The sequence below is a fragment of the Protopterus annectens genome, chromosome 7.part0 (assembly GCF_019279795.1).
Source record: "Protopterus annectens isolate FY-2018-M chromosome 7.part0, PAN1.0, whole genome shotgun sequence".
NCBI classification, from domain to species: domain Eukaryota; kingdom Metazoa; phylum Chordata; order Ceratodontiformes; family Protopteridae; genus Protopterus; species Protopterus annectens.
In genome coordinates, this window is record NC_056739.1 from 1,597,039,498 (window position 1) to 1,597,064,734 (window position 25,237).

At 44.0% G+C, this 25,237-nt stretch overlaps 1 protein-coding gene across 3 annotated transcripts in view; it reads right to left on the minus strand.

Annotated features, from left to right (window-relative positions):
* Positions 1 to 25,237, minus strand: part of BICD2 (BICD cargo adaptor 2) — a 1,042,429-nt gene that overhangs the window by 199,553 nt on the left and 817,639 nt on the right. For all 3 annotated transcript variants that reach the window (XM_044078150.1, XM_044078149.1, XM_044078151.1), the window contains exon 6: positions 7,049 to 7,200. In XM_044078150.1, the coding sequence (XP_043934085.1) occupies positions 7,049 to 7,200 (152 nt within the window). The remainder of the gene's footprint in view (positions 1 to 7,048; positions 7,201 to 25,237) is intronic.

The following is a 25,237-nucleotide window of genomic DNA, read 5'->3' on the forward strand; positions in this document are numbered from 1 at the left end:
ATAAAGGTATGGACAGAGGACCACATTGCTGCCTCTAAAATTGAGTCCACTCTTTTCCAATATGCCACTGCAGAGTAAAAGGTCCTAGTGGAATGTACCTTTACCTTGCCTGGATTCACCTTGCTATGGTGGGTCTAACAAAAAACAATGCCAACCTTCAGGATAACCTTAAGGACAACCTACATGCAATGGTTTGCTTAAAAACTGGTTGACCTTACTTTGCCCCTGTGTAAGAAATGAAAAGCCTTTCAGCCTTCCTGAATAATTATTTTCTTTCAAGGTAGTATCTGAGTTTCCGGCGCACATCCAAGGTACGCAGTATCCTATCTCCTTTATACTACGGTTCTGGTTGGAACACAGGGTGGTTGACAGACTGAAAGAAAGTGAATTCTGAGACTACTTTAGGTGCAAAAGATGGATTAGTGCATAACACAACCCATCCTTATAGAAAATCAGGTAAGGCTGCCCCACTGTGAAAGCATGCAACTCAGAAATTCACCTTACAGATGTCAGAGCAATAAGCAAAACAGTTTTCCACGTTAAGAACTACAGATCAGCCTGAGCAGCTGGTTCAGAAGATGGTAAGGTCAATTTTTCTAGATCATAGTTGAGATCCCATGAAGGAGGAATTTGCTTGCTAGGCGGTCTCATATGCAATACTCCTTTCATGAACTGCTTTACCAACAAAGTAGAGAAAGGAGGATCCATTGGCAGACACACAGAGATGTCTGCTAAATGCTCCTAAATGGATCCATATGACAAGAAAATTTTAAGACCAAAGGGATGTAAAACCCAAGGGACCATCTTTTCTCATTTAGGCACCAATTAGGAAACCTCAACTCTTTGAAAATATAAGATTTTCAGGTAGCAGGTTTTCTGGCCTCCTTTAACACCTGGTGCACATCCTCAAGAAACAAGTACCTAAACAGAGTCAAGGTTGAGCTAGGCTGTCAGTTGTAATTACTCCAAAATAGAGTTCACCAGTTGTCCTTGAGATTGTGTGAGCAAATCCATAGTGTCAGGATGCCTGTGGTAACTGTCCTTGTCTAACACCATTAAAAAGGAGAACCAAGATTGCCCAGGCTAGCAGGGAGGTCACCACAATGATCTTTGGCATTTCTTACTGAATCTTCAGAAGTACTTCGTGAATCAGTGGAAAGGGTGTGCATACAGTAACATTCCCCTCCAAGGGAATGAGAATGTGTCTGTCCTCCAGGCATGGTTGCAAAGATGTCTGGAACAGAATTCTCCAGCTGCTGTTTTGAAAAGAGGCAAACAGATCTAATTAAGGCATTATCCCACATCTGGACTAGATCCTGGAACACCACTGCCTTGAGCTTCCACTCATGCAGATCTGCCCAGGATTTTCTCAATCTGTCTGTCAAAATGTTTTGCTCTGATGGGATATACGATGCCTGAAGAGTCAGAGAATGCTGCAAAACCTGCTCCCAGAACATCAATATCAACCAGCACCAAAGGTATGACCTTGGTCCTCCAAGTTTGTTGAGGTATCACACTACTGTGGTCTTGTCCATAACCACCAGACAAGGACCCAAAGTCCACAGCTGGTGAAAGTCTTTCAAGGCCATTGATTCCTTCATTTTGATGCACTTCTGTGTGTCCTTGGGACATCTGGTGGCCTGTACTTGTACTCATTGACATAGCTCTCCAAGCGAAGTTGGACAAATCTGTCAGGGCAGACTGCACCAGAAAAGAAGGGAAGCCCTGGACTGATACTCAGCTCTTCAGCACTGTAACGTTTGTCTAATGAAGGACTGCACCAGTAAATGAGACTTCCAGAAAATGTAGGTGCTGAGTCCAACAATTATAGAAATGCCCTTGAATTTTCCACATGTGGAGATGAGGCAGTGGTACTATAAGAATCTTGGACACCACAAGTCCTAGAATTTTTAAGAATTCTTTTCCTGAGATAAAGTTCCTCCTGGGGAATTCCTGAAACACCATCTGGTAAGACAGGACCTTGTCTTCTGGAAGAAAGGCCATTCTTTTGTCGTATTCGATAAAGCAACCCAGGAAGACGAGTCTCTGTGAGGGTGTCAGGCATGATTTCCAAATGTTCAACTTAAACCCTAGTGATTCTCAATAAAGACTCTGCATAGATCAGCAAGTCATCCAAGTACAGAAAAACGTGAATGCCAAGAGCAAAACAGTGAGCCACTAGTAGAAAAAGACATTTGCAAAACACTTGAGGTGCCGTGGATAGCCCAAAGTGCAATGCATAGAACTGTGAATATGATACAACAAATCTCAGATACCTCCCGAACCGATAAACAAAACGTCTAAGATGATACACATCCTTCAGGTCCTAGGTCACCATGACAAAGCAGTCCAGCAGGACAGGAAGCACTGTCTAAATGGTCAGCATTTTGAACTTGGAGACCTTGACAAAGCATTCAGAAAGGATAAGTCTAACCTGGTCTCCACAACACTTCTCATTTGGGAATCAGTAAGACTTTGGGGTAAAATCCATTCATTCTCTCCACAGAAGGGACTGGTTCTATGACCCCTCAATCCAGCACTGCCAGAGTACAGCAGGGAATGACAAAGGATGGGTGAGAGGGAACTCCATAGGATGGAGGCAGATGTTCTTTCCACTTCTAACATCTGCCAACAAAGCAGAGTACCCATTCATTGGAAACCACTGATGGTAAGACCATCTTGTTGAATGCTAACTGTCAAGTCAAAAAACCCAGACAGGAACTTGAGGATGACAAGTGCTACACCTTGGCAAATTCATAAATTGGAAGGAAGGTTATCTTTTTAGGGAAAGGAGCCCCTCTCATTAAGTTTGGCAAAAATCTCATCCTGCTACTTCCTCTAGTTACCTTGTTTTTTGTACAGCTGGGACTTCAGACAGACCACAGAAAATGATCTTGCTGACTGGAGGGAAACCTGGGAATGAATTGACACCCCCCTGCCTTAGTTTATCTTCATCATCCCAGTGTTTAGGGATATGATTACCTGCTGTAACACACAATCAGAATCAAGTGAAACACTCAAAATCTAATTTGTTTTTACGATTCATAGATTAGTACTAGGTTAACTGCCCTTGAGAGCCATTTTAAGTCTAGCCAATTATTCCTTGTGAGACTCAAACCCTGTACCTTGTGTTTGTAAGGAAAACACATTAACCATTAGGCCACTCTCCCAACCCTATATATTTAATTCATCAGAATGGTCCTGGCTGAGTAACCAAGCATACCTCCTATCACAACTGACGCTGTCGCATTTCTAGAAACAGTGTTGGCCCCCTCCAAGGCAATTAAATCATATACAGACACTTACGAAATACTGGAAACTATATCTTTCCCCTAGGACATTTGCTCAACAGAAAACTACAGAGCAAGCTCTTTTAAACTATACATACACCTCAACATAAACTTCCACAAATACACTGGTAGTTAACTCATTAAAAACTACCCTACTGGCCTGCTCCAGCTTCTTTTCCTGATGTTCTAGCCCGTTGCCTAAAATATCTGAAGGAACTGGGTTTGGTGAAGACATTGTCTTTATTAGGCAGAGAGTCATTCAGCCAAGGAGAATTGCAAGCTTACTTAAACATATCCTCCAATGCAGTGATCAATGGAAGAAAGGTGGCCATGTCCAAGGCCCTGTCCTCAAAAAGATTAGATACCCAACTAATATCAGGGGAAGTTGATGATTGCTCCCAAAAGAATACATTCCCAAAGCTAGGAAGCATATGGGGAAAAGAAAACATCTGTTTGGGTTACTGAACCTGTTCATTTTCAGAGGAAACAGACTGATTAGACTCTGACACTTCCAAACATCAGATTCCACATCCCCTACAAAATCAAGATCCTAGGGTAGCTGAGTGGGGGTGAGCGCACCATTGTTGTTCAAACCCTGGTTTTACACCTCACAATGCAAAGTCTGAATAATGGATGTAACCATAGCTGCCAGCTAAGGTGAAACAGACTGTTGCCCTGCAATATGGTAGGTCTTCTGTCTTTTTTATGCATGTACTACACTAGTGGAAGAACCCCTGGGGGGAGATGTTATCACCGCTGGCAACAGATTCTGCACCTCTGACATTCCTGTACCAGGCAGTGGTACAGCTCTAGAGGATGTGTCCAACCCTCATGTCATGCACAGTTGTGGTATTAACACAACTAGAGAGACCTGGAGGTAAAAGAAGGCAAGTGGTCAGATAGCCTGCCCAAAGCTAGACTACTTGAGGTCAAAAGCCATATGCTGAGGCATATTTCTTGATTTAATTCTATGTTTTTTAGGTGCATAAGGGGTAGATGGTGGTGGTGCTGGTGGGGCACTGCTTTGGTGTCTATCAAGTCAAGAGAAAAGAAATTAAGCAGCTCAATACCAATTGCGGACAGAGTGGAAAGGTTTGCACAAATCCCTGTCTTTAAGGAAGCTAAGGATGCCTGTAGGTTTGCAATTTTTAAGACAGCAATGAATGTGGAATAGGAAAGAATTACAATGGAGACTAATGGAGGCCTAAGCATTGAAAGAGATCAATGAAATATGCGGATACTGTCTGAACTGAAGTTCACAAGTCTGGAGTCAAAATAAGATGAAATTGTAAATAGAAATAATATACTAAAAAACAAAAAGATTAAATATTCACTGAAAATCAGAAGTGTATTTACTTCTCTAACCTTAAACTGCTAAAACTTGCACTCTGAACACCATAACTGCCTTTATGCTAGCTTTTGCAAAGATAGTTTCTGCTACAATTTGAAGACAGAAAGAAAAATACATTCTACAGACTGCATGGTTTTCTCTTTCTCCTTCGGTCATTTAAATACTTTTTCAAGTGGTTGTTGAAAGAGGAGGTCCTTATCTATTAGTACTTTTAAGAGCTACACCTTCCCATAGTCTGGCGTGGGCTGGGTCTTCAACTAGACATGTCTCTGAATCAACAATCCAGTAGCTGCAGCTCTGCATGATGCATCTAGTGCATCACAGCTTCATTCTGTAAAGTGCTTGACATCCTTGGTATGGAGGATGCACAGCTTAAGTATCTCCACTTTCAGGTCATTGTCCGTGATCCCCTCAGCCTTAGACTTCTGTTGAAACTTCAGAGGTGAGTCTTGTAGTTAAGGTTCCTGAAGGCCAGGTATACATAATTTTCCAAAGTGGTTGAGCACCATGCTCTCCCTAGCACTGGGAACAGGGTTCTGGGATAGAACCCAAGAGTTCTCTCATGCTGGAATCCAATGACACCACAGATGGATCAACTAAAAGATTATTGTATAAAAACGTGTGGGGATCTTGGTCTTTGTGGCAAAACATTCAATTTTACTAGCATCATAGGAAGGAGTCCAGCTTCAATGAGGCACTGATGAACACATCTTCCAACACTTCTAACACTGGAGGTACAGAAAGATGCTTCTGTTCAGGCAGGCTCAAAATGTTTCTGCTTCCCATTTGAAGGCTTCTTTATCCTGTGAAGGTTGTCTCAAAAAATACATTCTCTGGTGGACAAGCAGAGGACAGGGTGTCCTCACTGTCAGATTCAAACTATTAGGGGGAGACATTGGATTTTCAATAATCTAGTTTATCTGCCTCTGAATCAAGGTGTTTGAATCCTCCTTTAGGAAAGGTTCAATTTTCCTTCTTTTAGCAGGAGTCTCTGATACCATGGGAATTTCCAGGCAGCTGTTTGGATTTCAAAAAGCTCATAAAATGCTGTGCCAGTTAAAAAAACATCCTGGGATACAGCCCAAGTATTATTAGACAGAGCTAAGGTATCGCTTAGCCTCAGTTGTTGCAGGCTTGTGGTCATCCATTTTGGCCTGGACATCTTTGGCTTCTATAGTACTGGGATATCTGCCTTAGAGGTCTTAAGTCATTGTTGAGGATCTGACACCTCTACTCAGTGTCCGCTAACCTCTTTGCAATTAAGTAGTATCAAGATACTGCTCTCTCCTTCACTAACAGTGATATGGGTGTTGGTTCCAAAGGACATCAGGAAGGCCTCTGGATTGAAAAAAACAGCACTATGTGTTCAGGACACACAGACATGCTAGTATTGGAAAGTGTGGTGGTCTCCAAAAGGGTCAGGCCAGAGGCTTCAGCAGTAACTAAATTCCTAGATGGACTTGTGAGCTCACCTCTAATCTTGGTGTTATCGAGCTTAGGGAAACCATCAAACTCAGAACAGCGGCTGAATATCTCCCTTTGCTTCTCCTTAGGGTGCTCCTCCAAGAGTTTATGTTTCGAAATGTGGATAGCGAAGGTCTTGGTTGACACCACAACAGAGTAGGACCACATATCAGGTTTCATTTGATCTACAGACTACCCAAGAAATTGCATGCAATACCAGACAGACCTTGGTTTGAATCTAGCACAATGTGCACAACTGTCCAAGTCATGCTACAGGGCCTAGGCAAAATAACTGGAATAGAAATCCCTCAGTGGGATATGTTTCCTGGACTCGAGGTAGATATCAACCTTTTCAAATTCACTATTAGTCATCTATAAGCAAGCAATAAAGCCTGACAGGCTGGGTGTTATTATGGGTATTTTTTAAATGAAACTATTGTAGTGAGGTTTTATGATAACAATGATTGAGCTACACATTTTAAAATGTATGCAAACATACATCTGACAGCACTCTCCATACAAGAAAACTCAGATTACTTAGGTTACTCCTTAATTTAAGAATTGCATTTATCAAACAGCAAAGCCACACAGACAGAGTTGACTACTGTTTCATTAACACAGGAGCCTTATAATTCAGCAAATATGATTCCAAACAACCCAGCTCCGTAAGCTTTCTTTTCAGCACATTTTTGTTCAAGATGTCACTAAACAAGTGCAAGAGGACAGCAAGTAGAAATGGTACTCTAAGTATTAATGTATTTGCTTCTATAAATTCTAAAATATTTCTGTTTTAAGATTACAAAAAATGAAGTGCGTTTCCTCTTTCTAACATGAGCTAGTTACAACATATACAAATACTAATATTTTGGAGGACAATGCACTGGTATTACAAATGGATTATGCATGACAACAAAGCATACAACACATTCCAAAAAGCTCTTACCTTGTGGCAAACATAGCACGAAGGGATGAGAAGGTAGCAGCATCCTCTTTCAGAGCTTTCAGTTCATTGCGAAGTTTCATCATGGTCTCTGTTACCATGGCCTTCTCATTTTCATACTTGCTCTTTAGGTTCGCAAGTGCTACTTCTGCAGTCTGTGATGAAAAAGGAATGACAATGCTGAAACACCAAAACATAGAGTCTCTCTTTTAATGTTAACATTTCACAAAGACATCTGATGAGTTTTGGTCCTAACTACTAATTCTAGAACACAGCGTAAACATTTGTCAGAAGATATCGTAAATTATTCCTGCTAACTAGAAAGGTTTATGTGATATAGCAGCATGTTCTTATCTGATAGAGCTGTGCATACAGCCACTAAACCTCACTTCCAAAATATTCCCCCAAGGTTCTATACTTGGTCCTCTTCTCTTTATATTTACAAACAACCTTAGTTCTGCAACTCAACTAGCCTCCATTGTACAGTACGCTGATGCTGCTGCACTTATCTGCTCTGCCTCCTCACCTCAAAAACTACAACTAAAAACGCAATCATCTTTTCAGGACATTGAAACATACCTCTCTCAACACCAACTCATTCTAAACCCAATAAAACCAAAATTATAGTTTTTAGTAACAAAAAAACTAAACCTTCCCAGCCCCCCTCACTCAATCTTCTCCGCAAATGGAATCAAGATAGTACCCACTAACCACACTAAACTTTTAGATGTTACCATAGATGATAATCTCAAATTTGATAAACATATTGCTCAATCAAAAAAGTCCACATCAAATATGGTACCCTATACAGGGGCCAAACCATACCTAATGCCTAATGTCAGGCTAGCAACTGCTCGCTCACACCTGCTATCCTCCCTCCTGTACAGTTCTCTCACAATCACAAACCTTTGAAAGTTGGACCTCAACAACCTAGAATCATGTTACAATAAGATTGCTAAATATGCCACTAATCATCCACACAGATCTCACCACTGTTCAGCTCTCTTACAGTTAAACTGGCTAGAGCTCCCCAACTTTTAACACTTAATTAACTAACCTAAGCCCACAAAATAGTCAATCAAACTAGCAACTGCCTTGCTATTTCGAACTTAGTCCAACCTAGTTCCAATCTCAGGTCTCTCAGATCCTCTAACAAACTTTTGCTAAAGGTTTCCAACTCCCACAACTTTCATGGCGACTCCCTCTAGTCGTACAAAACAGCCAAACTCTGGTAAACTCTTCCTGAGACCATAGCAAAAAACTAACCACAATTAGTTCAAAATACTTCTAAAGGAACACCTTGCTAGTCATTAGCTGTGCTCTTGCCATTCTCCAGGCTAGTTATTTACCCACTTCCATTACTTTTGCCCTTCTTGCCCCACTTAACCATCCCACAACTCCTATTTCTCCTAGAACCCCCTTCATTCTACCTAAATTTCTTATTTATCTACTTCTTGCAGAATTTTCCATCTCTGTACCACTCTTATTTTCAGGTTTTATATACATCTTCAGCTACTCATACAGGTTTTTCTTATGCACATTGCTCATAACTGCACCTGCATGTGCAATTTGACTCTGAGCCAATCTCTTTATTTCTCTGCATAATTGTATCCTCTGTTATTTTAATTTGGTTTAGTATATAAACGTCTATTGCTTGTATTTTACTATTGTTTCTACTGTTCTTGCATTGTTCTTTTGTGGAGCATTTCTCCCCGGGTCCCCGCTGAAAACTGGCCAGTGGCCAAGTCGGACACGACCCAGTTAAATGTAATAAAATAAAAAACAATAAATATATATACATATATATATATATATATATATCATATTCACCCAACCAGCTTGAGGTCTCTCTCTGTCATAGGCCTCTCACAGCCTGACCTGCAGTCACGTACCCTCACACAGATGCACAGTCTTTGTATCCTTCATGCCTTGTACATCTGCTCAAATGTTGAGGCTACAACACTTCTCCATACACTCAGTTTGGCAAGAAGTTCCTACTGAGCCTCATATGTGCTCTCCTTTCTCTGTTGATCCAAACTAAGTAGAAGGCTTGTCCATCCTGTGTCACTTTTGCTATTCACTCACCAACTGCCTAAAAGACAAAGTACAGTTGTGTACCTACCATAAATGTAGATGTTTGAGTGTCTTCACGGTTGCAGTCATTACACTTGGGTTATCCTGCTGGCAGGCGACCCGTAGTCGGCCCGAGTTCCAAAGTCTTGGTCCGGCATCAGTTGCTGTCGCCTCTTCCCTGACGTCAGTGCGCCAGGGGTATAAAAGTTGCAACCGACACCATTTTCTTCAGTTTTTCTTGCCCAGATGTCAGGTGCCCCCAGATATGAAGGCTGTAAAGATAAAAATATGCCAAACAACCATGCATATATTACTATAAACATTTCCTTCTTCTAAAAGCAAATACACCACATAGGTTGTATAGAGTTGAGAAGTACAGAATAGTCCCAGCAAAGAGGGGATGGTGGGTGGGTAACCAGGACTGCAACAGTGAAGACACTCGAACATCTACATTTATGGTAGGTACACAACTGTACTATGTTCGTGTTTCACTGTTGCAGTCATTACACTTGGGTAGAATCCCAAAGCTGAGGTAGGGTGGCTGGGTCTACACTGGATTTGGTGAGGCTAACAAGCCCTGCAGAACTGCAGTGGCAAAGCCTGCTCTGGACTTGAGAGAGATAGGTGGTAGTGCTTGGTAAAAGTGTGCACTGAGCTCCAGGTTGCAGTTTCTAAAATGTCTTTGGTTGGTACCCCTTCTGAGGAAAGCTGCTGAAGTGGCTGCTACTCTGGTAGAATGAGGCCTAATGCCCTTGGGCACAGAATTGCCATGTTGTGCATAACAGAAGCGGATGCAGTGTCCTATCCATTTGGAGACTGTCTGCTTTGTAATAGGTTTTCCTTGTGATCCTGCAGCATATGCTACAAACAGTTGCTCAGTTTTTCTGAAAGCTTTTGTTTTGTCCAAGTAAAATCATAGCTGCCTGTGTATATCCAAAGAGTGCAGAAGTTTTTCCCCTTTATTCTGGGGATTTGGGAAGAAAGTAGGCAAATGAACAGTTTGGTTTAAGGCCACATTGGAGACCACTTTTGGCATGAATGTTGGGTTCGTCCTTAGAGAAACCCTGTCTTGGTGAAAAATGAGGAAAGGTTCCACAGCCATCAATGCCTGTAACTCTGAAACTCTTCTTGCTGAAGTTATTGCTAGGAGCAGAGCAGTTTTCCATGACAAGAATTTTAGATCAGCTGAGCTGGCTGGTTCAAATGGAGGCAGTGTTAGTTTTTCTAAAACAAAATTGAGGTCCCAAGTAGGTACTGGTGCTCTCCTAGGGGGTCTTACATTCTTTGCCCCTCTGAGGTACTGTCGTAGTAGAGGATGTGAAAAAATAGGAGGATCCATATTGTAATGAGCTGAAATGGCAGAGGCATGGATTTTAATAGATGAAAAAGATAGGCCTTTGTCCAACATCCCAGTCAGGTATTGCAAAATCTGAGGCAGATTAGGGACCAGTGGGTCGAGCCCTTGTGCCTGGTTCCAAGCACAGAATCTCTTCCATTTTTCTGCATAAGATTTCCTAGTGCTAGGTCTCCTGGCTTCCAAAATTACATCCATAACAGCTTTAGAGAGAGGTGCAGTCTGAGTGGCTACATTATCTGCCATGCTGCTAGGTTTAAGGTTCTGAGTTGACTGTGCAGAATCTGATTGTTTTCCTGTGTCAGAAGTTGAGGGATTTGAGGTAGAGGCCAAGGTGGGCCTTGGGACAAAATCTTTAGGATTGGGTACCAGTGCTGGCGTGGCCAGTCTGGTCAATCAGGATCATTTTTGGCCTCTCTTGTCTGACTTTTAGAAGCACCTTGGTGAGAAGAGGCATCGAAGGGAAGGCATAGACTGTCAGGTTTTTCCATCTGAAAGATAGCGCATCCACTTTCCATGCTTGAGAGTGATAAGTCCTTGTGCAAAATTTCTGTAATTGACAATTGTGAGGGGATGCAAAGAGATCTATGTCTGAGCGTCCCCACTCCCTTATCATCATGTTGAACACTTGTGGATTTAGCTTCCATTCGTGAGGATCCATGAGATTTCTGCTTAGTTAGTCTGCCAGTGTATTCTTTGTTCCTGGCAGGAATTGTGCTTGCAGATGTACCTGGTAGGTCAGTGCTGTGTTCCACAAAGTCATGGCTTGTCTGCATAGGGGGTAGGAATGTGTGCCCCCTTGCTTGTTTATGTACCACATAACTGTGGTATTGTCTGTCTTTATTAATAATTGTCCTGGATGTATTAGGTCCTTGAAGGCTGTCAGGGCATTCTGTACAGCTAGCATCTCTTTTTGATAGATGTGAAGATGCATTTGTTCCTTGGTCCACGCGCCCTGAATACATTTTCCTGCCATATGTGCTCCCCAGGCATAATCCAATGCATCTGTTGTTACTGTCTGCCTGGCTGTAGGTAAGCTGAAAGACTGTCCCTTGTTGTGGTGACAGGCCTGGGACCACCATCGAAACTCCTGTTGTAGGCAGGGAATCAAGGTTATGATTGTCTCTAGGCTGTGACAATGCTGAGTCCAAACACTTTAGATACCATTGTAGTTTCCTCATATGCAGTTTGGCATATGGAATTAGTAGAATGCAAGAAGCGATGAAACCCAGGGCCTGCAGAATTTTTCTTGCAGGGAGCTGGGTCTTTGTTGCCATCATTTGAAAGTAATGAGTCAGTTGCCTTTGTCTGGCGTGAGATAAGCCATCTGGGCAGTTGTATTTAAGCTTGCACCCAGGAATATTATCTCTTGAGAGGGCACTAGCTTTGATTTCTTTTCGTTTACTGTGTACCCTAGGCAAATCAGCAATCTTTTTACAAATGCCCGGTGCTTTAGAAGAATGTTCTTGCTCTCTGCGTGTATAAGGCAGTCGTCCAAGTAGGGATATATTTGAATTCCTTTTTGTCTGCAAAATGCAATTACTGGTGACAGGCATTTTGTGAAGACCCTGGGTGCAGTAGATAAGCCAAAGGGCAGTGCAGAGAATTGATAATGCATTGAGCCTGCTATAAATCTGAGGTATCTTCTGCATGATTGTCTGACTGGGACGTGCAGGTATGCCTCCTTGAGATCCAAAGTAAAGTACAGTTTTGTACCTACCATAAATGTAGATGTTCGAGTGTTCACACTGCTGCAGTCATTACACTAGGGTTATCCTGCCGTCAGGCGGTCCCGCAGTCGGTCTGAGTTCCAAAGTCTTGGACCGGCATCGGTTGCTGTCGCTTCTTCCCTGACAAGATGCACCCAACGCCATTTTCTTCAGTTTTTCTTGCCCCAGATGTCAGGTGCCCCCAAGTAGGAAGACAATACATATTGCTAATCAAAAATATACATGTAAAATAGAAACAATAGCTAGAGTTACCAGCAAATATACCCCAAAGGTAGTATAAGATAGAAAGGTATAGATAAGTCCAGCTAGTTCAGAGGGGATGGAGGGAGGATAACCTGGACTGCAGCAGTGTGAACACTAGAACATCTACATTTATGGTAGGTACAAAACTGCACTATGTTCATCGTGTTACACTGCTGCAGTCATTACACTTGGGTAGAATCCCAAAGCTGAGGTTGGGTGGCTGGTCTATAAAGAGTTTGGCTTGGCTATGAGGCCCTGCAGAACTGCAGTGGCAAAGCCTGCTCTGGATTTAGAGTAAAGCAGCAGGTGGTAATGTTTGGTAAAGGTGTGCACTAAACTCCAAGTTGCAGCCTCCAAAATTTCCTTGGTAGGTACTCCTCTGAGAAAGGCTGTTGAAGTGGCTGTTGCCCTGGTGGAATGTGGCCTAATGTTGTTTGGAACTGATTTTCCATGTTGCGTGTAGCAGTGCCAAATACAGTGTCCTATCCATTTGGATATAGTCTGCTTTGAGATAGCCTTGCCCTGTCATCCTGCAGCATATGCTACAAACAGTTGCTCAGTTTTCCTGAAAGCCTTTGTTTTGTCCAAGTAGAAGCGTAGCTGCCTGTGTATGTCCAAAGAATGCAGAAGTTTCTCCCCTTTATTCTGGGGGTTTGGATAAAAAGTTGGCAAATGGATGATTTGGTTAAGAGCCACACTAGATACCACCTTTGGCATAAAGGTAGGGTTTGTCCTTAAAGATACCCTGTCCTGATGAAAAATTATAAAAGGTTCCACCGCCATTAGCGCCTGTAGCTCTGAGACTCTTCGTGCTGAAGTTACTGCCAGGAGCAGAGTGGTTTTCCATGATCGGCTGTATTGGCTGGCTCAAAAGGTGGTAGTGTCAGGTTTTCCAAAACGAAGTTGAGGTCCCAAGTTGGTGTTGGTGCACTCCGGGGCGGTCTTATGTTTTTAGCCCCTCTGAGGTACTGCTTTAACAAGGGATGAGAGAATAAGGGAGGATCTGTGTTGTAATGGGCTGAAATGGCAGAGGCATGGATCTTAATTGATGAAAAGGATAGGCCTCTGTCCAGCATCTCAGTTACGTATTGTAAAATCTGAGGAATGCTTGGAACAAGAGGGTCAAGGTTTTGAGCCTGGTTCCAGGCACAGAATCTTTTCCATTTTTCTGAGTAAGCTTTCCTGGTGCTAGGCCTCCTGGTCTCCAAAATGACATCCATAACAGCTTTAGAGAGAGGTGTTGCCTGGTTGACGAATGTATCTGCCATGCATCCAGGTTTAGGGTTTTTAGCTGACCGTGCAGGATCGGATTGTTTTATTGAGTCAGAAGGTGTGAAATTTGAGGCAAAATCCACGGTGGGCCTTGAGCCAAGTTCCTTAAGATAGGGTACCAGTGCTGACATGGCCAGTCTGGGGCAATCAGGATCATCTGTGGTTTTTCTTGTCTGGCTTTTAGGAGTTACCTTTGAAAGGAGAGGTAGTGGTGGGAAGGCATAAACTTTTAGGTTTTCCCAGCTGAACAGAAGAGCATCCACTTTCCATGCTTGTTTGTGATAAGTCCTTGTGCAGAATGTTTGTAGTTGGCAATTCAGTGGGGAGGCAAAGAGATCTATGTCTGGGCATCCCCATTTTCGTGTTACCATGCTGAATATTTGTGGATTCAATTTCCATTCGTGAGGGTCCATGATATTTCTGCTTAGATCGTCTGCCAGAGTATTTTTCTTTACTGGCAGGAATTGTGCTTGCAGGTGAACTTGATACGTTAGAGCTGTGTTCCACAAGGTCATGGCTTACCTGCATAGGGGATACGAATGAGTGCCCCCTTGCTTGTTTATGTACCACATTACTGTGGTGTTATCTGTCTTTAGTAATAATTGTCCTGGATGTAGAAGGTCCTTGAAAGCTGTTAGGGCATTTTGAACAGCCAACATCTCTTTTTGATTGATGTGAAGATGCATCTGATCTGTGGTCCACTTGCCCTGAGTGCATTTTCCTGCCATGTGTGCTCCCCAGGCGTAATCCGAAGCATCTGTTGTTAAAGTTTGCCTGGATGTAGGTTGGGTAAAAGGCTGACCCTTGTTTAGCTGACATGCCTGTGCCCACCATCGAAACTCCAGTTGTAGGCAGGGAATCATTGGGATAACTGCTTCTAAACTGTGAGCGTGTTGAGTCCAAACACTTTTCAGGTACCATTGTAATTTCCTCATATGCAGTCTGGCATATGGTATTAGTAGTATGCAGGATGCCATGAATCACAGGGCCTGCAGAATTTTTCTTGCAGGGAGATGGGACTTTCTTGCCAGTATTTGAAAATATTGAGTTAGTTGAATTTGTTTGTCTGGCGTGAGATAAGCCATCTGGGCCATTGTATTTAAGCTGGCACCCAGGAATGTAATCTGTTGTGAGGGCACTAGTTTTGACTTCTTTTCGTTTACTGTGTACCCTAGAGAAATTAGCAACCTTTTTACAAACGCCATATGCTGTAGAAGAATGTCCTTTGTCTCTGCTTGAATGAGGCAGTCTTCCAGGCATGGATATATTTGAATTCCTTTTTGTCTGCAAAATGCAATTACTGGTGCCAGGCACTTTGTGAAGACCCTGGGCACAGTAGATAAGCCAAAAGGCAGTGCAGAGAATTGGTAGTGCATTGTACCAGCTTTGAATCTGAGGTATCTTCTGCAATTTTGTCGGATAGGGACATGCAGGTATGCCTCTTTGAGGCCCAGAGTAACAAGCCAAGACTTCTTGCCCAGCATGGGCAGAAGCTGCTGTAATGTCAACATTTTGAATTTTGGAATATCCAGGTAAGTATTCAGAATTGAAAGGTCTAGTATGGGCCTCCAGGCCTTGTCCTTTCTGGGGACCAGGAAGAGTTGAGTAAAATCCTTGTCCTTGTTCCTGTTGTGGTACTTTTTGAATAGCTCTCATGTCCATGAGGGCTGAAATTTGTTTTTGGCCTCTGCCCATTGATTTTGTGGCAGGTCTGGCATTCCTTTTAGCCTTGGTAACGTATGAAAGTGGAATCTGTATCCTTGAAACACAATATTCAGGACCCATTTGTCTTGGGTGATTGCCAGTTTTGAGAAAAAAAGTGCTAGTTTTCCCCCTAAGGGGGCTTCCAAAAGGGACGTGCTTGGCGTACGAAGGAGAAAGTCATTGTGACGGTTTCCTGTAAGGTTGAGACTTGTCCTCACTACCTTTTGGGGTTGAGGTGCCCCACTGTCGCTGTCTGTTTGAGCTTTGGGGTTGAGATCTATCCCTTGGGCGTCTGTATCTGCCTCTCTTTGGCCTGTCTGACACTGGAAAGGACAAATTCTTTGTTGGCCAATTTCTGCTGAACTGAGGTGGCTGTACCTGTAAGAAATCCTTGACTGTTTGCATAGATTTAGCTTTATCCTCCATTTTCTTGAACACCTCTTCTGCCTTAACACCAAACGAAGTATCATGCTGTAAAGGAGCATCCAATAATTTTGCCTTAACATGATCAGGTAAACTTTGTTCTTTTAACCATGCATGCCTTCGAATCACAGAACCTGAACTGCGGCTCTACAAGAGGCCTCTAAAGAATCAAAACCACATTGCAGAGTATGTTTTCCCACCTGTATAAACTGCATGCAATAAATCCTGCATTTCTTTACAATCAGGAGCTCCTGAGCTTGCAAGCATTTTCTATTTTAACTGAGCCATTAAATATTGTTGGTACTTAAGCATGTGAAAAGTACAGTTTTGTACCTACCATAAATGTAGATGTCCGAGAGGTATGCATCTGCAGTCCTTACAAATGGGTTGTCCTGTCGTCAGGCAGCCCTTCGGTCGGCCGGATTCCAAAGTCTGGGTCTGGCCTCGGCTGATGTCGCACTTCACCCGTCATAGCTGCAGTTCTTCGGGTATAAAGGTATCAGCCGACGCCATTTTCCTCAGTGTTTCTTGCCCCAGATGCCAGGTGCCCTCTAGGAAGGCTAAATTTGGATAAATGTAAAGTTTCCAAATAAGAGAGAGCAAATAAAAATAAACATGTATATACATATATACAAACAAATACACCATAATAGATTCCCCCAGCTAGCTAGAAGATGGGCAAATACCCTAGGAGTACCACAGAGGGGAAGGAGGGAGGGTAATCCTGACTGCAGATGCATACCTCTCGGACATCTACATTTATGGTAGGTACAAAACTGTACTATGTCCTTCAAGGATGCATCTGCAGTCCTTACAAATGGGTAGAATACCATAGCCAAACTGGGGGAGGAGGAATAATAAGATAATGGTGTAGTTAAGATCCCTTGCAAAACAGCAGTGGCAAAACCTGCTCGGGATCTGGAGTATAAGGGTAGATTATAATGCTTGGCAAATGTATGCACGGAGCTCCAAGTAGCAGCCTCTAAAATGTCTTTGGTAGCCACTCCTCGTAAAAAAGCTGTAGTAGTGGCTGTAGCCCTTGTGGAGTGAGGTCTGATGTTTTCTGGAGTTGTCTTTCCATGGTAAGAGTAACAAAATCTAATGCAATTTCCTATCCACGTAGAGATTGTCTGTTTTGAAATTGCTTTTCCTTCCATTCCTGTTGCATATGCTACCAGTAGCTGGTCAGTTTTTCTATTGCTCTTGGTCCTGTCCAGGTAGTAGCGCAATTGCCTATGTACATCCAAGGTATGTAATAGTCTTTCTCCCCTGTTCTGTGGGTTGGGGAAGAATGTAGGCAGGTGGATAGCTTGGTTTAAAGATACCCTGGAGACCACCTTTGGCATAAAAGTGGGGTTAGTTCTCATGGACACTCTATCCTGATGGAAGATAAGGAAGGGTTGCACTGCCATTAATGCCTGTAATTCAGAAACCCTTCTTGCTGAAGTGATTGCAAGCAGGAAAGCAGTTTTCCATGATAAGTACTGTAATTCTGCTGTTGCTGCTGGCTCGAAAGGAGGGAGTGTCAACTTTTCTAGCACAAAGTTCAAGTCCCATGCAGGCAATGGTGGCTTCCTTGGTGGTTTTACATTTTTAATTCCTCTCAGAAACTGCCTGAGTAGAGGATGTGAGAAGACTGGAGGGTCCATGTTGTATTCTGCTGAAATAGCTGATGCATGAATCTTAATGGAAGAATAGGACAGGCCATTGTGGAAAAGCTCTGCCAAGTATTCCAGGATGTTAGCTATGTTTACCAGTGACACATTTTCTCCTTTTGCTGCACTCCAAATGAGATATCTTTTCCATTTTGCTGAATAAGTTTTTCTTGTTGAGGGTCTGCGAGCCTCCAAGATAATGTCTTTAACCCTTTGAGATAAATCTGGGTTATTTTGTCTTATGCAATGTTCCAGGCAGCCAGCTGCAGTGTTTTTAGGTTTGGATGCAGGGTTTTGAAGTTGTTCTGTGTTAACAGTAAGGGAACTAGGGGCAGAGGCCAAATTTGTTCCCGAGACATGCTCCTCAGTAATGGGTACCAATGCTGCCTCGGCCAGTCTGGAGCTATCAGGATGATCCTTGGACGGTCTTCTTTGATCTTCAATAGCACCTTGTGCATCAAAGGAAGAGGTAGGAATGCATATGCTGTCAGGTTTTTCCAACTGAAAGATAGGGAGTCCACCTTCCAAGCAAGTGGGTGGTATGCCCTCGTGCAGAATTTTTTCAATTGGTGGTTGTGTGGGGATGCGAATAAGTCTATTTCTGGTAGTCCCCATTTCCCTGTAATGGATTTGAAGATGTCTGGATGCAGCATCCATTCGTGGGCATCCGTGGTAGTTCTGCTTAGGATGTCTGCTAGTATATTTTCTTTTCCTGGTACAAATATTGCTTGTAACTGAATGTTGAAGCTCAGGGCCACATTCCAGAGGTCCATTGCCATCCGGCATAGAGGGTATGAATGTGTGCCTGTTTGTTGATGTACCACATAACTGTGGTGTTGTCCGTCCTTATCAGCAATTGACCCTGTCGAAGAAATGGTCTGAATGTCTGAATTGCCAGTTTTACTGCCAGCATCTCCTTTTGATTTATGTGTAGGTTCAGCTGGTCTTGAGTCCATAAGCCTTGTATGCACTTGTCCAGCATGTGTGCCCCCCAACCGAGGTCTGAGGCGTCCGTTGTGATAGTCTGGCTTGGTTGAGTGCTGTGGAAGGGCAGCCCTTTGTTCGATTGACAGGCCTGAGCCCACCATTGGAATTCTTGCTTCAGGCATGGAATTATTGGAATTTGGGTTTCTAGGCTGTGCTTGTGCTGAGACCATAAATTCCTTAGGTACCATTGTAACTTCCTCATATGTAGTCTGGCATGTGGAATCAATATTATGCAGGATGCCATGTAACCCAGGGCTTGCAGGACTTTCCTTGCTGTTAGCTGGTTCTGCTTTGTTAATGCCATGAAATAGAGAGGAAGGTGCTTCTGTTTTCTACTGTGAGGGTGCCATTTGATTTGATGTGTCCAGCTCTGCACCCAAGAAAGTTATCCTTTGGGATGGTATCAGCCTTGACTTTTTTATATTGACTGTGTATCCCAGGGCTTGCAGTAGATGAATGACCTTTTCAAATCTTTTGTTAATTTGTTTTGTTGTCCGCTTGTAACAGGCAGTCGTCCAGGTAAGGGTAAATTTGAATTCCCTGAAGCCTGCAATGAGCAATTACTGATGCCAGGCATTTCGTGAATACTCTGGGCGCAGTAGATAAGCCAAAGGGCAATGCTGAGAATTGATAATGCTCTGATCCTGCAAGAAATCTGAGGTATCTTCTGCAATTTGGTCGTATGGGGACGTGCAGGTATGCCTCCTTGAGATCTAGAATTACCAGCCAAGACTCCTTGCCCAGCATGGGAAGAAGCTGCTGTAGGGTCAGCATTTTGAATTTTGGAACAATGAGGTATGTGCTTAGAGCGGACAGGTCGAGAATAGGTCTCCATTGGTTTTCTTTTCTTGGCACCAGGAAAAGTCTGGAGTAAAATCCTTGCCCTTGTTCCATAGGCGGTACCCTTTCTATAGCTCTCATCCTTAGTAAGTGGTGTATTTGTTCTAGAGCTTTTGTCTTCTGATTTGGAGGTAGGTTTGGCATTCCTCTCTTCCTTGGTAGAGTATGGAAGTGAAACCTGTAACCTTGGTCTATTGTCTGTAAAATCCATTTGTCTCCTGTGATGTGATGCCAGTTTACTGAAAATAAGGCTAGCTTTCCGCCTAAGGGTGCTTCTAGTTGTTCCCTGGTAGGCGGTCTCAGAGCCAAGTCACTGTGATTGTCCTGTGGAAGTGGTGGTGGCTGGATCTGTGGCAGTACTTCGCTGGTTGTTAGTCTGCCACTGACGTCCCCTGTAGGCACCTGTGGATTGACCCCTGCCTCTTGGGCGCCTATTCCTACCTCTCTGAGCTCTGGAGGTGTCTGGAAAGGACCAATTCTTGGAAGGCCAGTTCCTACTAAACCTTGGAGGCTGGACCTGTAAGAAATCCTTGACTGTCTGGACAGATTTTGCTTTCTCTTCCACCTTCTTCAGCACCTGCTGTGCAGGGAAGCCAAACAAATTGAGCTTATCCATGGGAGCATCTAGGAGCTTTGATTTAACACGGTCTGGTAAGGACTGCTCTTTTAACCATGCATGTCTTCTGATCACTGTACCAGTCATAGCTGATCTAAAGGAAGCCTCCAGTGCATCATAGCCGCATTTTAAGGAATGATTACTGACCTGCTGAATGTTATGTACCATTTCCTGAACAGATTTTTTGTCTAATGGTTCAGACGAGGACAGTTTTTTAGTTAACTGATCTAACATAAATTCCTGATACTGAATCATGTGGAATTGACAGTTTAAGGCCCTAGCCGAAAGAGTAGCAGAAGTGTAAACTTTTTTTACCCCATCTCTCTAAGGCCCTAGATTCCCTTTCAGAGGGGAGGGGGTTTTTGGCAGAGGTAGCTGCTACAGCCTTGGGTCCCCGGGAGATAGTTTCAGGATCTGCAAAAGGAGCCTTATACAAATGATAATGTGTGTCCGGAACCCTGTAGTACCTGTCGGGCTTAGCAGGGGCCGGAGGAAGAGAATCAGGAGCAGTACAAGCATCATTAAATGCATCACCCACAACAGTAAGTACTGGAGGAATGGCTAAAGGCCTATGCTGTGGCAAATGCAAAAAGGTCCTAAGCCTTTTCCTAGAGTCTGAAAAATCCTGGCCCTGCCATTGAAATTGTTCCCTCATAGCATGCAAGGTTTCCCCAAAAGAAAATTCCTCAGGCGGAGAGGCAGAAGGAATGGAGTCTTCTGCATCAGAGTCCTCATAAGGAGAATAAGGGCCCTCTGGAGGGTTTGTATTATCTGAATCATCAGAGGAGTAATCTGAAGAAACTGGCTCAGGGGCTCTGCTCTAGGCCTCTTCTCTGGAGGTGGGTGAGAGGCCCTGTCAGGGTGAGGTTGGGATCCCGGATCAAAGAAATGAGATCCTCTGCTAGACTAAGCATTTGAGAACTAGAGCTAGGCCTGTGAGAGGGGTCTTAGCAGGCACAGTTTTGGTAGATTTTGCTGCTTTAGCCCTGGCAAAAGCCTTAATCGACATGGATGCAGGGGCCTAGCAGCTCCACGTGCAGGAGTAGATATATCTAAAGGTATAGTATCAGATAAATCCTGTGAACCTGCAAGAGCAGGTGGGATTTCAGTAGCAGATTCAGCCATGCTGGATGAGGCCTCGGTAGGAGGCAAGCTTTCCCGAAGGAAGAACCGTGGACTCGGTTTCAGCGAAACAGAGACACTCGGTTGACTTAACAGCGGTTTCGGCGAAACCGCGGACGCGAGTGTCGGTCCTTTTCCTTGCGCTTTTAGTTAATTGCGGTCGGAGTTTCCGGCGGCATATTGTAAGCAAAAGCGGGCGAAAAACTCCTCAGCAAATTCCGACCGGCGTCTAAGCGTCCGTCGGTTGAAAGAAGCACAGGCTAGACAAGCTGCTACGTCGTGGTCTGGGCCTAAACAAGGTAGGCAGTAAGAGTGGAAATCTTTATGAGGTATTTGTTTCCCACAAGTTAAACAGTTATTCACTTTTTCTGACATCGGCTGAGGCAAGAAAGAGTCCCCAACGGGTACTTAGCTTTAGAAGTCTTCGGTAGTAGTAATCTCTGGATCTGACCGACCGGCACTTGCGAACAGCTTCTGCTTCGGGCGCCACGCGGCAAGAAAGACTGAGGAAAATGGCGTCGGCTGATACCTTTATACCCGAAGAACTGCAGCTATGACGTCGGGTGAAGTGCGACATCAGCCGAGGCCAGACCCAGACTTTGGAATCCGGCCGACCGAAGGGCTGCCTGACGACAGGACAACCCATTTGTAAGGACTGCAGATGCATCCTTGAAGGACATCTGGCAATTTAAAGCTCTTACTGCTAAAGTTGCAGAAGTGTATACTTTCTTCCCCCATCTATCCAAAGCTCTGGAATCTCTGTCAGAGGGTACTGGATTTTTTGCAATGGAAGCCTTAACCCCCCCCTTTTGGACCCTGGGAAATAGTTTCTGGATCAGCAGAAGGGTTTTTGTAAAGGGAAATAGTTTCTGGATCAGCAGAAGGGTTTTTGTAAAGAAACTTGAGAGTCGGGGACTCTAATACCTATCTGGCTTGGCTGGAGCAGAGGGCAAAGAGTCAGGAGATAAACTGGATTCAGAGAACACATCATCCACAATATCTAGCAGAGGCGGAATAGCCAGGGGCCTGTGCTGAGGCAATAAGAGGCAATCCCTGAGCCTTTTCTTGGATTCTGAGTAATCCTGACTTTCCCAATGGAAATGCTCTCTCATGGTATGTAAAATTTCCCCAAAAGAATAATCCTCAGGAGGAGAGGCTGAAGGGATAGATTCTTCAGCATCAGAGTCCTCAAAGGGGGGTACAGAGTATCCCTGGTCTGAAGAGGAATCAGAGGAAATGGAAACCTGATCAGAGGAGTCATAGTCTGTATCCTGCCTAGGCCTTTTCTCAGGAGGGGGATGGGAACCCCTGATTAGAGTAATGAGGTCTTCGGCCATTTTGAGCATCTGTTTCTTAGGCATAGAGGACTGTCCAGGAGAATGCTGCACTTGCTTCTTTGTCTTTAATGGTACCTTTGTCTTAGCTGTTGACGTAATAGTAAGATGAGAAGATCTGAAAACACCCTCAGAAGCCGATGCCTGCTCAGCGGCTCTGGACCCATCTGAGGGACTAGTTTCCATAGGCCCAATACCTTGAGTTTCCAGAGGCCTAGATGTCTCCACGTGGGAGTCGGGAGCGGCTTGTGGCTCTGAGGTAGCGGGTGTCAGGGGCTGCGAAAGCGCCTCACTGAGAACCGGCGACTGGCCTAGAAGAGGTTTTGTCATCGGTTTTGGACCTCGGATGCCTGTCTTTATCCTTGTCTTTGCATTTTTTCGGTATTGAGGTCATCGGCTGATCCGACGGCATCGTATAATTGAACCTTCGGCCAAAGTAGTGCAAAGCAAAATCAAAACGTCTTTTTATAGTGCGTTTGTTAAATCTAGCACAAAACCGACAACTAGTGACGTCGTGATCAGGGCCTGGGCATGGAATACAGTAAGAGTGGAAGTCCTTAATGAGGTATTTGCTTCCCACAAGAAATACAACTATTAACTTTTTCTGACATCGGTCTGAGTCAAGAAAAAAGTTTCCCCAATGGGGTACTTAGCTTTATTGAAACCTTCGGATCTGAAATTTGACTTTGAAAATCTCAGGAGTCGGCCGACCGGCACTTGCGAACTGCTTCTGCTTCGGGCACCGCCTGGCAAAAAAGACTGAAGAAAATGGCGTCGGGTGCATCTTATATACCCTTTCACTCTGACATCAGGGAAGAAGCAACAGCAACCGATGTCGGACCAAGACTTTGGAACTCAGGCCGACTGCGGGACCGCCTGACAGCAGGATAAAGTACAGTTTTGTACCTACCATAAATGTAGATGTCCGAACTGGATAGCATCTGCAGTCATAACAAATGGGTTGTCCTGTCGTCAGGCAGCCCTTCGGTCGGCCGGATTCCAAAGTCTGGGTCCGGCTGATGTCGCACTTCACCCGACGTCATCTCTGCTGGTCTTCGGGTATAAAGGCATCAGCCGACGCCATTTTCCTCAGTGTTTCTTGCCCCAGATGCCAGTTGCCCTCTTGGAAGGCTAAATTTTGGAGAAATGCCAATGTTTCCAAAAAAGCAGAAGGCAAACACAAAAAATAAGCATGTATGTACATATATACAAACAAATACACCATAAGAGACTCCCCCCAGCTAGCTATTAGGAGGGTAAATACCCTAGGAGTACCACAGAGGGGAAGGAGGGTGGGTAATCCTGACTGCAGATGCTATCCAGTTCGGACATCTACATTTATGGTAGGTACAAAACTGTACTATGTCCTTCATGGATGCATCTGCAGTCATAACAAATGGGTAGAATACCATAGCCAAACTAGGGGTGGAGGAAGAAAAATGATGGTGTAGTTAGGATCCCTTGAAGTACAGCAGTGGCAAACCCTGCTCGGGATCTAGAGTATAGAGGTAAATTATAATGCTTGGCAAATGTATGCACGGAGGTCCAAGTAGCCGCCTCAATAATGTCCTTGGTTGCCACTCCTTGTAAGAAAGCTGTGGTAGTGGCTGTAGCCCTTGTAGAGTGAGGTCTTATGTTCTGTGGAATTGGTTTTCCATGGTAGGAGTAACAGAATCTTATGCAATTTCCTATCCATTTGGAGATTGTCTGTTTGGAAATTGCTTTTCCTTCCCTTCCTGTTGCATAGGCTACTAAAAGCTGGTCTGTTTTCTGTTACTTTTGGTTCTGTCCAGGTAGTAGCGTAACTGTCTATGTACATCCAAGGTATGCAGTAGTCTTTCGCCGCTGTTTTGTGGATTGGGAAAGAAGGTAGGTAGGTGGATTGCCTGGTTTAAAGACACTCTGGATACCACCTTAGGCATAAATGTAGGATTAGTTCTCATGGACACCCTATCTTGATGGAAGATTAGGAAGGGTTGCACTGCCATTAAGGCCTGTAGTTCCGAAACCCTCCTTGCTGAGGTAATTGCCAGTAGGAAAGCAGTTTTCCATGACAGGTGTTGCAGATCTGCTGTTGCTGCTGGTTCAAACGGAGGGAATGTCAACTTTTCTAACACAAAGTTCAAGTCCCATGCTGGTAATGGTGGTTTCCTAGGAGGTTTTACATTCTTGATCCCTCTGAGGAACTGCCTGAGTAGAGGATGCGAAAAGACAGGTGGATCGAAGCTGTATTCTGCTGAAATAGCTGATGCATGTATCTTGATGGAGGAGTAGGACAGGCCTGTATGTAGAAGCTCTGCCAAGTACTCCAGAATGTTAGCAATATCTATGTTCGACACATCTTTTCCTCTTTCAGTACTCCAAATGACAAACCTTTTCCATTTTCCTGCATAGTTCCTTCTTGTTGAAGGTCTGCGGCTTCAAGGATAATGTCTTTAACCCTTTGTGAAAGGTCTGGGTTAGTTGCTGCTATGTGATGTTCCAGGCAGTCAGTTGCAAGGTTTTAGGTTTGGATGCATGATGTTGTAGTTGTTCTGAGTTAACATCAAAGGCATCAGGGTATTGACCACCTTCTTTCCCGAGACATGCTCCTCAGCAGTGGGTACCAGTGTTGTCTTGGCCAATTCGGAGCTATCAGGATTATCCTTGGACGTTCCTCTTTGATTTTCAGTAGTACCTTGTGTATCAAGGGAAGAGGTGGAAATGCATATGCTGTCAGGCCTGTCCAGCTGAAGGATAGAGAGTCCACCTTCCATGCAAGTGGGTGGAATGCCCTTGTGCAGAATTTTTTGAGCTGGTGATTGAGTGGGAAGCGAATAGATCTATTTGTGGCATTCCC